General features: G+C 29.3%; 2 protein-coding genes and 1 pseudogene across 2 annotated transcripts; 1 reads left to right on the top strand and 2 right to left on the bottom strand.

Annotated features, from left to right (window-relative positions):
• Window positions 1-6: 6 nt before the first annotated feature.
• Window positions 7-11927, bottom strand: LOC111616446 (GRIP and coiled-coil domain-containing protein 2-like; the record flags this gene model as incomplete). Its single annotated transcript, XM_023357854.1, has 13 exons — window positions 11733-11927; window positions 5682-5882; window positions 5456-5618; window positions 3533-3711; window positions 3273-3452; window positions 3083-3207; window positions 2884-3006; window positions 2684-2783; window positions 1590-1775; window positions 523-564; window positions 369-447; window positions 200-288; window positions 7-132 (listed from the first exon to the last, which is right to left on the bottom strand). Coding segments are annotated over exons 1-13 (1737 nt in total), but the record flags the coding sequence as incomplete, so codon positions are not given.
• On the top strand, window positions 10703-11722 carry LOC111616447. The gene has a single exon (XM_023357855.1). The coding sequence runs from the start codon at window positions 11073-11075 to the stop codon at window positions 11490-11492; it is 420 nt and encodes a 139-aa protein (XP_023213623.1). The 5' UTR covers window positions 10703-11072; the 3' UTR covers window positions 11493-11722.
• Window positions 11928-12523: 596 nt separating the features above from the next.
• Window positions 12524-13324, bottom strand: LOC111616445 (annotated as a pseudogene).
• Between the last annotated feature and the right edge of the window lie 1138 nt (window positions 13325-14462).

Below are 14462 nucleotides of genomic sequence, written 5' to 3'. Positions count from 1 at the left end.
ATTTTTTAAATATTCAAGATTTTCAGCATGATCCTCTCTTTCCTTATTTCTTTCTAATCTTCTTATTTCTTCTTTTAATACTCTGACTTGTTCAGTCATTCTCAGATTATTAGCTTCACTTTCATTTAATATCTGAAATTAAAGAAAAATTTTTAAAGATTTATTTGTAAGTATGTTAAAATTAAATTAACTAATTTACCTCAGTCACATGTTCTAATTTTTTTTGTGTAGCAACTAAATTGGATGAAAGTTTTTCTATATCTTGCTGTGAAGAAATGCTCGTTGGTGCTATAATTATTAAAAGATAATTAAAAATTTAAGATAATATGATGATAATTTCTTTTAAAAATTAAGATATTGATAATCACTATCAGGTTCATCTGGCATCTGTAACAACTGTTCAAATGATATAAAACCTGATCTTGGAATAATATTTAAAGATGAATTCTGAAAACAGAAAAATAATTATTTCTATAATATTTTTCATTATTAAGAAATTATCTAATCAATAAACAAACATACTCCTATAGGTGTTAAACTTCTTCTGTCAGTGCATTCTGATCCCTTTTAAAAATAAATAGTATAAAATTACATTCATAATTTATAATAAATACAACTAACCCAATAGTTAATTTCAAATACCAAGTGAAAGTTGGATTCTTTATTGGATTATAAGGCTAAATAAGTAATTACCAAGCAATTTGGCAAGCCTCCATCTCTTGTTAAATGTAGTAATAACTAAATTTAATACAAATTTAATAAGATCAGGAGATTTGGGTAGCATAACTGGAAATGCATCTGCACAGTATACAGGAATTGAGAGTTCAAGTCCTACTCTGAGTCTATCTTTTCTTCCAGAATATTCTGAAATATAATTTATAATTATTGTATTTAACAAGAGATGGCAGACTGGTGGCCTTCCTCCTGCCAAATTACTTAAGTTAGCACAGTAGAGCGTTGATATCTGAATCAATTGGGAACTGGGGTTGTTCAGAAAATCGGTTTTTCAGATAACTATAATATATTAATAATGTATTTTTTTGTACATAANAAGACTAATTGTATCATTAAAAATTATTTTTTATTTTGTACAAACAAAATAAATATATTAAAAAATATAAAAACAATAAAAAATTATACTTCAGATATTAATTTAGTGCGAAAAACATAAAATATTTGAGTAGCCCAAGACATAGGCAAAGATTGAAGCGCCACAGCACTGGCGAAAATTTAAATTTGCCGACTGGAATTCTTTCGGATAATTGATGTTTCGGATGATTGACTTTCAGATAATCAACGCTCTACTGTATTTCTTTATTTTGTACAAAGAAAATAAATATATTGAAAAATATAAAAACACAAAAAATTATACTTTAAAAGTTAATCTAGTATCAAAAACGTTTGATTCAGCAGGACACAGTCTGACTGGAAAGTGTTCGGTTAACCAACATTTCAGTTGATCGACATTCAGATAATCGACGCTCTACTGTAATTATTTAACCTTATAGCCCAATAAACAATCAGGCTGTTCATTTGATAGTTTCATTATTATTAAAAATTTTTAAAATAGATTGTTAACAGGAAATTACCTCTCCTTCTTGTCTTTCTTGTGAAAATATATCAAATTGTGCAGGTTCTTCTGGCATGTGTGATGGTGATGAAGTTTTTTGATGTTCTTTCTGTAAATGGCTAATTTCTGTGTGTGCAACTTCCAATTGTTGTTGAAGCAATTTTATTTCAATTTCGTGCTTTTCTTGAAGTGCATGTAGCCTTTGCTGTAAAAAATTTTTTTACAGTAATAACATTTTTAAGTGTATTTTTATAGTGTACACTACATAATAAATATAATATAATGTTAAAAATATGATTTCTTGAATGAATTTAAAACATTATATTTGATAAGAAGCTTTGATTTTTAATTATTGAAAATAATGTGTTTAAAAATAAAAAAATGAGTGTCTTGTAATTGGATAAATTCACAAATGTTTTATGGCAACAAAATATTCAAGTAATTTTTGAGATAAAATGTAAACAAACAACATAAAGTAAAATTTAGATTCATAAATCCATTTATATTTGTAAAAAGTTTGCTTATTAATATTTCCAAGATCAAACATAAGCATATGATATTGACTTTTTTTAAAATTCGTTTTAAATATTTAATTGTTAAACATTTAACTGGCTTTCATAACAAAAATTTGAATTTTGATGTGATTGCCACAGAAATGTGCATTTTGTCAACAAGCAGTTTGCAGAGAGTTGAGTTGAGTTAGTAATGTGTAGACAATTATACAGTATTATTAGATAATTGGTATATTATTATACTGTAAAATAATTATAAGATTTTTTAATTTTTAAAAGTTTTTTTCCATAGTAATGTTAAGATGATCAATTTAAAAGAAACTGATGAATCAGTCAGTAACTGAAAAAATGAAAAGCTGACTACTGAACAGTAACTGAATACTCATTGCATCTTTATTTGTGATTGTTAATGTATAAAAATTTTATAAATCTGAATGAATTTGTGTATTGTAATCAATTTGACTAATATATTGTTTAATTAAATACTAAAATTTGAATTTCTCATTATTAAAAAACATTATCAAATATTGTAAATAACAGCAGATATAAAGTTATAGTAAGTAAATAACAAATGATTATCAATTATTTCATAAATAATTACCTTAAACGTTTCAGTAATTACATTCTGCTGTTGCAATTGTTTACTGAGAGATTCTTGTTGCTGATATAAAGCATCATGTTCCATTTTCAATTGACTATACCTAAAAAAATATGTATATATTTTAAATATACATATACAGTATATTTAAAATTAAATATTTTATTTTGAAAAAGTATTAAGCATAAAATATAGAGTATTACTTTTGATTCCAAGAATCTTCTCTTAATTTAGCTTCTTCTATTAAATTTTCATAATGCTGTAATAAATCATTATGTTCTTTCTGATGTATCTCATTGTCTGTTAATGCAACTTTTAATTTTTCACTGCGAAATTAATTAGAACTATTACTATTGATCTAACATTTCAAATAAATTTCAATTATAATTATAGATTTTTTACCTCAGTTCTTCTATTTTTTCTCTAGACTGTTCAATTATATTTTCCATTTCTTGTTTAGTTTCATCTTGTATTGTATGAATTGGGCTATATTCTTGCTTTTGTTTTAACACACTATGCACACGAATCTAAAAATAATTGCATATTTAACACTTACTTATAAAACAAATTATTACTTATGAAAATAAAATACCTTATAACTTTCAAACTGTTGTTTAACATTCACCATTTCTAGATTTGCAATTTTAAGTTGTTCTTCCAGATTTTCTATTTTTGTTTCAAGTAAGTTAGTTGTCTTTTTACTGTTCAACCTTAAATCTTTAACAAGCTGATATAACCTTTGATTTTCAGCTGATGCTTCTGCTATTTGTACCTATTATGATGTATAAAAAAAAATTCTTAAATAAATTGAATAACAAAATATATTTCAAAATTATAATACAAAACTTTTACTTTAAAAAGTTCTTCTTTTTGTAATATAGATTCTAAATGATTTTGTTGGGAATTTATTTTATCTTTAAGTTCTTGTTCTCTATTTTTCATATCTGATAATTCATTCTTTGTTTTATTTAAAATATCCTTTAAATTCTTGGCTCTACTTTCTTCTGATTTCCATTGGCATTCAACATGTTCTTAAAAATAAAACTTAACAATGATTATCTGATGATCAGAAGTTTTTAATAAACTTTATATGTAATCTACTTATTGAATTAATTTATTCCTTTAAAATCTTTCATAATTAATAGTTTATATGAAGATAATTTAAATTTTTATTTGATTTTTTATCACAATTATCAGGATTTTAAAAACCAGTAATATCATATTTCTAAAATCCCATATAATAATAATAATAAAACTTGTTTATTTAAAAAATTTTCATTGTTTTGAACTTGATCTATTTATGAAAAAATCTATGAAAATAAAAAGTCCAGAAAAATAAACATGTCTTTCCTGATTTTTGATAACCTTAATACAATTATAATTAATAGTACTATTTATTTCTTGTTATTTTCAAATCATTAAAATTAATATGGAAAGTATTTTTATTACTACTAGAATCTACAGAAACACTGAATATGAAATTTTAAAGTCTCAAAATCATATTTGTGTACTGTATAAACAATTTGATTTCATTCACAGTACATTTCAAAATTGTAAATACAGTAGACCCCCTATAAAACTGTTTCCTATAATTACGATTCCTATAAAACTGCAAAAAAATTGCGACGGTATCTGTAAAAAAACTCCTATAATTACGTAAAACGTCATCGGGCAGCCGAACTATTTTCCGCCGTCTGGCGCCACGCTACGGAGAGATTACTATCATCTGTACAGTGTTATATATAAATTAGGTACTGTACATATAATTATATATTAATTATATATAAATTAGGTATTGTATATATAATTATATATTAACTTAATTTATTGTAACTTTATTATAATTATATATATNGAGATTTCTATCGTCTGGACAGTATTATATAAATTATATATAAATTAGGTACTGTACATATAATTATATATTAATTATATATAAATTAGGTACTGTATATATAATTATATATTAACTTATTGTAACTTTGTTATAATTAAATATATAATTTCCGCCGTCTAGCGTGGCGCCACGCTACGGAGATTTTTACGCTAACTATCGTCTGTCAGTATGTAAATTAGGTACCGTAAGTCTAATACAGTACTGTAATTTTATACATTTCTTGTGAAAGAAACATTTCTTATTCAACGGCGATTAAAATTATTTATATTAATGATGTCTCCAAAGTTCAACGAATTTTCCGCAGAAAAATAAGTTATTAGAAATCGGCCGCTGTTTGCTGAGCTGTTCCACGACGAAAACAAGCTTGAGCAATGGCGATGTCGAATGGTGCATACTACAATTTTTTGTTTATAGCATAGTTTATATGGATTATTCCCATAAAAAATATACGTATTTTGGAAATGTTGAGTTGGATTAGTCTAGAATCGATTAATTTTATGGAAGAAAACCTTTCAATCAGCATTCACACGTGTCGGGCTGTGATTGGAAGGACTCGTAAGAAATCGGATTCCTAAAAAATGGAACGTATCTATGATCTTATAGGAGGGTCAACTGTATTCATTAATTCTTTTACGTAAAAATGTTGCAGATAAAAAGAACCTGATCTGTAGATAAAATTAGAAGCATGTAAAACAATAATTTTCTGACAACAAGCAAAACTAATACAGTAAAAATTTTGGAAACTACAATCAATCCATATTTTAAAAAATTCATCTTCATTTACTTTTAGATTTAAGTTCACAGAAAATTATTTAAATATATAAATCTTAAAAAGTAACTGCAAAAATGTTTGTAAAGAATATATTTATAATAATTACTTAATTCTTCTAGAGCTGTATTATACTTTTCCCTTTCATTCTCTAACTGGGATCGAAGATTATTAATACACTTGCTTCTTTCTTCAAGGTTTGCATTAAGTTCTGATACAGAACGCTCATAATCAGCCATTTCCAAGCTCAACAAATTTTGTTGTTTAGCTTCCTGTAATAATAGACTTTGTTTCAATATTTTTATGTGATGTAAATTTTAAAATAATAAATTAACCTTAAGAGCTTGTTCTAATTGCTGAGTTGTGGAAGTGTGTTGGAACCTTTCCATATTCAATTGATCTTCTAATTCAGTTACTTTTTGTATTTTCTTTTGCAATTCGGCTTGTGTTTCATTATGTTTCTTAGTTTCCGTTTCATGGACAGATTCTAATACAATTACTTTTCCCTCAAGCTCTGTTTTCATCTGTTCTAATTGCTAAAAAAGTTAACATGTTTTAAATTAATATAAAATTATTCATTCTTTCCATAATAATTTTTAAATCTAAATGGTTAATAATATAAGTATTTAAAAAAGTAGTAGTCTTTTTATTTTAATAAAAATTATTTCATTGATATTAGTTAAATAACTTTATACAAAGTTCACAAATTCTTCTGGAATTGTAGGCTGCATTCACATTGCCGATGACAATGACAAAACCAATTTCTTTATTGTCTGTCTTTATCTGTAAAATATTCACACTTGCTGTTCTTGTTGCATTTTCATCTTAGTTGTTTATTGTTTGAAATTTAGCAAGATTCAACATTTCTCATTGTCATAATGGTATCAGCCAATTAACATGAACTTCCCATAATTCTCTTTGAACAATATGGAGGAATGGCTGATCTCGTTTTGAAAAAAGACCTTGTAAAGCCTAATGTAAATTGCACATGCTTTAACATGAAAACTAACGAATAATATTAATGCTTTGTCAAGGAACAAATATGGCAAAAGACACCATCATTGCCATTTAGGATCTGTAGTTGTTGGCTTGGTCCTCCGAAATGGGGGTTGAGCGTCGAGTTTACACCCCTACCTTGTAAAAACATCTTGTAACAACACAAACAGGAAATTCACTGGATGGCTCTAAAATGGATGACTTAAGGAACAGAAAGGACAGTGAGATAGACAGCGAAATGATTTTTATAAATAGAAGAAACAGAAGTAAAAGGGAAAATAACAGGAAAAGGATGATGAAATATGTGTTAACAATAGGTACTTCAAATGTTAGAAGTTTATTTAGGACTGGCCAATTTCAAGGTCTTCAGAGAGAACTAGAAAGATATAATATAGCAATTGCTGCTATTCAAGAAATAAATTAGAAAGACAGTGGTATATTAGAGGGAGATAAATACTTCATAGTGGCTGTGTAAATGGCCAATTGTGAACTGGATTTATGATTAAAAAGGAGCTGCAATATTCCATTCTAAATTATCAATGCATTAATAAAAGAATAACCACCATACGTGTAAAGGGAAGATTTTTAACATCACAAGGATGAATTTTATAGTGAGTTAGAGGAAGTCCTATGGATAGTACCAAAATATTATGTTAAACTAATACTGGGGAATTGAAATGCTAAGGTAGGAAGAGAAGAAGTGTATCAAGGAGTCATCAGAAGAAATAACATCCATGAAAATAGTAATGACAATGGTAAACGAGTAGTGGACCTAGCTTCAGGACATAATATGGTGGTTGCAACAACAGTGTTTCCTCATAAAAGAATACATTTAGGTACATGAATTTCACCGGATGGTAATATTGTAAACCAAATAGACCATATACTTATCGATAGAAAGCATGCTACTGATATTACAGAGGGGCAGATTGTAGTACAGATCACTAATTGGTGAGGGCAAACTATAGACAAAAAATATCAATCAAACCAAGAAGTGGAAGGGCAAAAAGTGCTATAAGATATGAAGTCGAATCTCTAAAGCAGAAAGAAATTAAAATTAAATAGCAACAGGTGCTTGAACAAAACCTGGTGAAGGCAAAGCAAAGGAGACAGAGACCAAGAAGCATTGAAAAATGGTGGGAAGATATAAGATTAAGTGTCATTGCAACTGCAGCAATACTTGGAAGTAGTAGAAAAAGAAGGAGAAATAGTTGGTTTGATATGGATTGTAGAGATGCATTAGAAGAAAGAAGAAATGTGAGGTTAAAGATGATTCGAAATAAGTCTGAAAATAGCATTGAAGACTTCAAAGAAAAGAGAAGGCTGGTATCTAAATCGTGTAGGAAGAAAAAGAGGAAATGGCTAAATGCAAAGCTAAAAGAAATGGAGGAAAATAAAAGAACTAATGAAATAAGAAAATTCTATATGGAGGTTAGAGAAGAGAAGAAAGGGTTTCAACCCTTATTGGTTTCTGTAAATGGAAAGAAGGAGAATTAATTGGTGAGAAAAGTGAAATTCTAGATAGATGGGCTGAATATTTTGTACTATTAAACAATGGAGTAGAATCTATAAGGGGTCAAACAAAATCAAAAATAAACAAAGAAGCCTCAGAGGTAGATTCTGAGGAAGAAGGAGAAGAATGTGAAAATGGGGGTGTGAATATCCAAGACCAATCAAATTGAGATGGGCAATAACAACTCTAAAAAACAACAAAGCTCCTGGGGAGGATGGAATAGTATTGGAAATGATAAAAATCAGGTTGTGTGAAATTGGAACTAGAGATAGGCAAACTCATTAAGAAATCTGGAAAAGTGAACAGATACCACAAGGTTGGAATAGAGGAATAATATGACCAATACACAAAAAATGAGACAAACTAGATTGTGATAACTACAGAGGAATTACTTTATTGAATGTAGTTTATAAAATTTTTTCGAAAATATTAGCAAAGAGGTTACAGTAGCAGTATACATGGAAAATATAGTGGGAGATTATCAGTGCGGTTTTCGTAATAACAGTGTAAGGAACCAAGTCTGAGCATTATTTTTATTTACTTTTATATTTGCTTTTTATTCTATTTTTGTTTGGGGTTTATGTTTTGTTAGGACGAAGGTTTCCTCACCTTAGAAACTTAAAAATAGAAGAGAAACCAACTCACCGATGAGAAAAAGTGCCGTAGATAAAACTTGTGCACACTTGCGCTCCCGAGCGGAAAAAAGTAAGTCTGCACTGAGAAGAGAGGGGAGATCCCACAAGCATAACTTAGGACTTTGCTAAACCTTAAAGAATAAAAACATCCCAAAAATTGTCAAAAAGAATAATGTAAAAGGTTAGTGAGTATTGTCAGAAAGTAAGCTGCCAGACAAACAGAAAGTTTATTGTTAGCCAATAAGTATGTAAATGAGGGGAGTGATCTCACTCAGAATTGTGACGTCACCTCACAGTATAAAGACCGAACCTCAAGTGAAGACAAGCGAGGTGAGCTTCTGTTAGCAATGAGCGTGGTGAGCTTCGTAGCAGTAGACGAGAGAGGTGTCTGATAGGATAAAGTAGTTCCAAGGCGATTTTGAAGTTATTCGATTTGTGGATCGAAGATTAGAGAAAGCCTTGAGAGTTGAGAAAAAAGGTTCCTAATATATTGGGGTGACAATTAGGATATTTAATTCATAAGAATTATTGTATATAAGTTAAGCCTTTGAATTTTTGTCGAGTTCCAAAGGGGAATAGATTTAAGTTAGAAAATAGATTGATTTGAGTTTTGTTGGTTGATTCTTATTGACTTTCATTGAATAAATTGTTATTTGATTTTTACTAAATTTTGTATATAGTTATTACTAGAAATTTTATTAAATATTGGATTGTTTTTGATTAACTTTGTCCTTATTTAATTCGGTGCATGCTTAAAGTCCAGGCCTGGCACATTAACGCGAATCCATGTAAAGTACCCGTTAGGTAACAGCTATTTCTGGCATACAGTCATGTCGATAATCATTGTAGAGGGCAGAAAAATAATATAATACTTTACAACAGATCAACTATAGATCAAATCTCCACAATAAGGTTAATTTTGGAGAAATGCTGTGAGTATAATATTGAGATACACCAACTTTTTATCGACTTCAAAAAAGCTTATGATAGTATTAGAAGAGAAAAAGTTTGGGAGAGTCTCCAGGAATTGGGATACCTCAAAAACTTATAATATAACTTCAAAGTTAACTTTAGAGAAGACGGAAGGCAGAGTTAATATCCAGGGATATATGTCAAGAGCATTTGCAATAAAGAAAGGACTCAGACAGGGAGATGCACTTTCTACAGTTTTATTTAACTTACAAGGGGACCTTACAGTCTCGGAAATTCAGTTCAGATGAGACTTCACAGGTTAGTAGTATACCTCAAGGGTGTCCACCCAGAAGAATTCTAAAGTGCACTAGGCAGAAGATTCTGAGAAACGGGGCTCTAAAGTTTTAAGTGCAGCTCATATACTGGTCGATTTTACACTATAGCAGGACAGTGAAATGGCTGAGTCTGTAGCGAACTCACTTGCCACGTGGACGATCTAGGTTTGATCCTACCTTCGGCTAACTTTTTTTTTTTTAATTGTTTTAAAAATTATAACAACTTTTAAATAAAGTTAATAACCTAAAAATATTATCCATTAAATCATAAATAATTTTATTTTATTTATGAAATGACTATTACAGCTAAAATTAACGATATAAAGATAATATTTTATTTTTAAAAAGTTGAATAATTTCAAATGCATTTTTAATGAAGGTAAATTAAAACTTTAGTTACTATTGTTATTAAAAATTTATTACAAATTTTAAGTTATTATAAGCTGTGGAGAGGTTAAAAATATTTGTTGTAAATTTGAGAAACCAGTTTCTATGTGGAAGAGTAGAGTATAGCTGTTGATTATTATTTATGATTTAATTGATAATATTTTTAGGTTATTAACTTTATTTAAAAGTTGTTATAATTTTTAAAACAATTAAAAAAAAAAAAGTTAGCCGAAGGTAGGATCAAACCTAGATCGTCCACGTGGCAAGTGAGTTCGCTACAGACTCAGCCATTTCACTGTCCTGCTATAGTGTAAAATCGACCAGTATATGAGCTGCACTTAAAACTTTAGAGCCCCGTTTCTCAGAATCTTCTGCCTAGTGCACTTTAGAATTCTTCTGGGTGGACACCCTTGAGGAATACTACTAACCTGTGAAGTCTCATCTGAACTGAATTTTCAAGACTGTAAGGTCCCCTCGTTCGTATTAGAAGTGGTAATGAGAAAAGTATATGAGGAAATGGATGTAGATGCAGGAGGAACAATTTTTAAGAAACATTTACAGTGCTTAGCATTTGCAGAAGATATAGTTATATTGGGAAGATCTAAAGAGGTAATCGAAGAGGCATTTAAAATAATGGATGAAGTAGCAATAGATAAAGACTTAACAGTTAATGATGAAAAAACAAAACATATGAAGTTAATTAGAAAAGATTGTCAGGGGCCAAGTGGACAAATTCTACATATAAAGGACCATAAACTTGAACAGGTGAATAAATTTCAATATTTAGGAACTCAACTAACAGAAAAGAACAAAATTGATGAAGAAATAAAAGCAAGAGTGACAGCAGGAAATAGAAGCTATTATACTTTAAGATGAATTCTAACATCTAAAGAAATATCAAGACGCATTAAGATCAGAATATATAAGACTATTATAAGACCAGTAATCATGTATGGCTCCAAGGTTTGGATACTGACAAGTAAACATGAAGAACAGTTGAGACGATTTGAGAGGAAGATTTTGAGAAGAATATATGGGCCAGTGCAAGAGAGAGGAGAGTGGAGAATAAGAAGTAATAAGGAACTTGAGGATTTATATGAAAATTCTGATATTGTGACAGAAATCAAAAGAGGGAGATTTCGATGGATTGGGCATTTGGAAAGAATGGACCCAGAGAGAAAGGTGTATCAAGTGCATAGAGAAAGACCAGAGGGGAGAAGGTTGAGAGGGAGACCACAAAAAAGATGGGATGAGGATGTGGAGGCTGATTTGAGAAGGATGGGTGTGAGCTGCTGGAGAAGGAAGGCTCAAGATAGAGAGGAATGGGTGAAAATCCTAGATGAGGCCAAGGTCCTTCAAGGACTATAAGGGCAAGAGAGGAGAAGAAGTAGTTGTTGTTGGCAGTGCAAATGCAGCCTTACTTACTGGTATTTAACAAATAAAATAAAAAAGCAGTTAGTTTAGAATAGTAGTGAATAAACTAAGTACATTATTATAATCAGATTAATATCTGATTATAATAATGTACTTGTAATGTAATGTACAATTCTATAATAATATTAGAATTGGATTCCAAAGAAGAGTAAAAAGAAATTGGATATAATGTACCTTTTTGTCAGAAACAGTTGCATCTAAAGATTTTTTCAAAGAATCATTTTCACATTTAATTTCACCAAGTTTTTCTTTTGTTGATGTTACTTCAGATGTTAACTGAGTTACGTCTTGTTCAAACTGCTTAAGTTTTGAATTCATTGCTTCACATTTATCTTCAATCTTATCATATTCAACTTGCAAAGTCTATTCAAAATTATGAAAATAAATTAACAATTTCAATATTGATTTTGATTACTATTACATGTTAATCAATAATTTTATTATTTAATTTTAAAAAGTAAATATTTTATATAATGCTTTAAAACACATTAATATATAGGGTAATTCAGAAAGAATAATCTGATTTTAAATTTTTATATTTTTAAAAATTAACAACACATGAATGTAAAGGACAAATGTCTTAGGTCTTTTTACAAATCGTTGGTGCACAAGAATAGTGACACAACTAAAAAAAAAATAGTCTTCCAGAACATCCATTTAAAAGTTTCTTTTATTTCTGCAAGGCTTTGTCATGATCTTGGATTTTNTCCAGAACTGCCATTTAAAAGTTTCTTTTATTTCTGCAAGGCTTTGTCATGATCTTGGATTTTTAAAATTTTCAAATCTTTATTTCCAAAAAAGATTGAAAATTTTATAAATCCAAGATCATGACAAAGCCTTGCAGAAATAAAAGAAACTTTTAAATGGATGTTCTGGAAGAACTATTTTTTTGAGTTGTGTCACTATTCTTGTGCACCAACGGAATGTGTGATATGACTTCCTGTAGTCATAAAGTTTTCCTTTAGTTGCTGTGTAACATCAAGTCATCTGATCCACTGTGACCAATCCAACTGCAGGGTAGCTTAGTATTAAGAAAATGACAAACCTTTGTATGCCAATGGGGCGGTACCTCATCTTGTTTGAAAAATTAAGTTGGGAAGATCTTTCTTCAACTGGGGAAAAAGCAAGATTTGTAACATATTCAAATATGAAATGCTAGTCACTTTTTTTTTGCAAAAAAGAATGGTCTGTAAATCTTTGATATGGAAAGTTTACAAAAAGTGTTCAATTTGGGTGAGTCCCATTCATGTACAATGCATGCATGAGGATTTTCAGAACTCCATACATGAATGCTATGACTGTTCATTTTGCCACTTAAATGGAAAGTGGCCTCATCACTTAAAACAAGTTGAGTGTGAAAATTGTCTGCCTCCATAGCTTCTTACATGCAAAGGGAGAAGTTCAGTCATTGTATCTTACCACTAGGTTTCAATGCTTGCAAATTTTTCAATTTATATGGCTTGTAACACAATTTTTTCTTCACATGCCAAACAGTAGGCTAAGGAATCCCCAGTTCTCAACTACTACAATAGGTCAGTTTCTTCAGGCTGCATATTAAAGTCTCTCTCACTCTTTCAATATCCTCTGCAGGTATGCCTGGTTGCCCTGGACTTATTTCTCCTCAAACTGCTGATATCACCTGCAAATACTCTAAGTCATCAGTGATTTATTTGGTTCTTTCTACAAAATTCATGCTGAACAGTGATTACAGACTGATATTGTGCAAACTGCAGCATGCAAAATGCTTTCTGTTAAGTAGATGCCATTTTCACTTCTTTAAGAGTTTCATAAACAACACACTAGGTGTTAGCTATTGTTCATAATCTGAAACTTAGACATTTGTCCTTTACATTCATGTGCTAATCATTCTGTGTTAATTTTTAAAAAGTCAAATGATTCTGATTTTTAAAAATTAACACAGAATAATAAGTAGATAATTTTGAAATCAGATGATTCTGAATTACCCTGTATTGCATAAAAATTTAAATAGTTTGACAATAAACATTATTTTCATTTAATACAGAATAACAAATACCTTGTATATGAATAATCTATACATGAACAGACATTTATACATTCTTTAATGATAAGATAAATATGTATTTCATGTTGTTTTCATCAAAGCATGATATTTTACATGAATTTTTTTTTAATCTTATATAGTACAGACTTATTTATTACATGTAAATCCTATTATTACTTATCCAAAGAAAGAACTCATTACTAACAGATAAATTTTTCTCTCTTTTATTTGACATGCTGCTATAAGACATGAATGAGAATGGGTACATTCCAATATGCATCAAACAGCGCATCGGTGAACCATGATGTACTAAAATGTGTTTCGATATTCACTGATAAGTTTATCAAGTGCAGTGACTCATGCACATTACATTCATCAGGCTGTGGATATGGTGAGTTCTGATGAAGCAATATAGCCAACTCCATGGTTATATTATCAACACCATTTTTACTATTCATCTGTATTAACTCAAAATTATTTTGAAAAAATAAGTGTTCAAATGTCAGTATAGTGCTGTTTGCTTCTGCCATCTTGTTAGGTTCTTAGTTCCAGTAAAAACTTACTAAATCATTTGAGGCTAAGACTGATGATTACTGGAATGTACCTAATATTTCACATGTTATTAAAAGACTTTTTAATTAAACTATCTTTCAGTTTGTATGAGTATTGATATGTTTGATAACTTTGCTCAAATTTCTTTGGTCATAGCATAAAATGTATTAAAATAATAATGTTATATAGTGATGGGCAGAGTTATTTTAACACAGATTTGTCTAGACATGTACAATATTTAGAGCATCAAAATTGTCAAAGTTTTGATTCTCCAAATGTAATATTTTGATCTTCTGGAAAAAAAACTTTTCAAATAAGTTAAATTAGAA

The sequence above is a fragment of the Centruroides sculpturatus genome, unplaced genomic scaffold (assembly GCF_000671375.1).
Source record: "Centruroides sculpturatus isolate CEXI.00-Female unplaced genomic scaffold, Cexi_2.0 scaffold3030, whole genome shotgun sequence".
Classification (NCBI taxonomy): Eukaryota; Metazoa; Arthropoda; class Arachnida; order Scorpiones; family Buthidae; genus Centruroides; species Centruroides sculpturatus.
The sequence above is the reverse complement of the archived record's forward strand: the minus strand, read 5'-3'. Positions and strand labels throughout refer to the sequence as shown.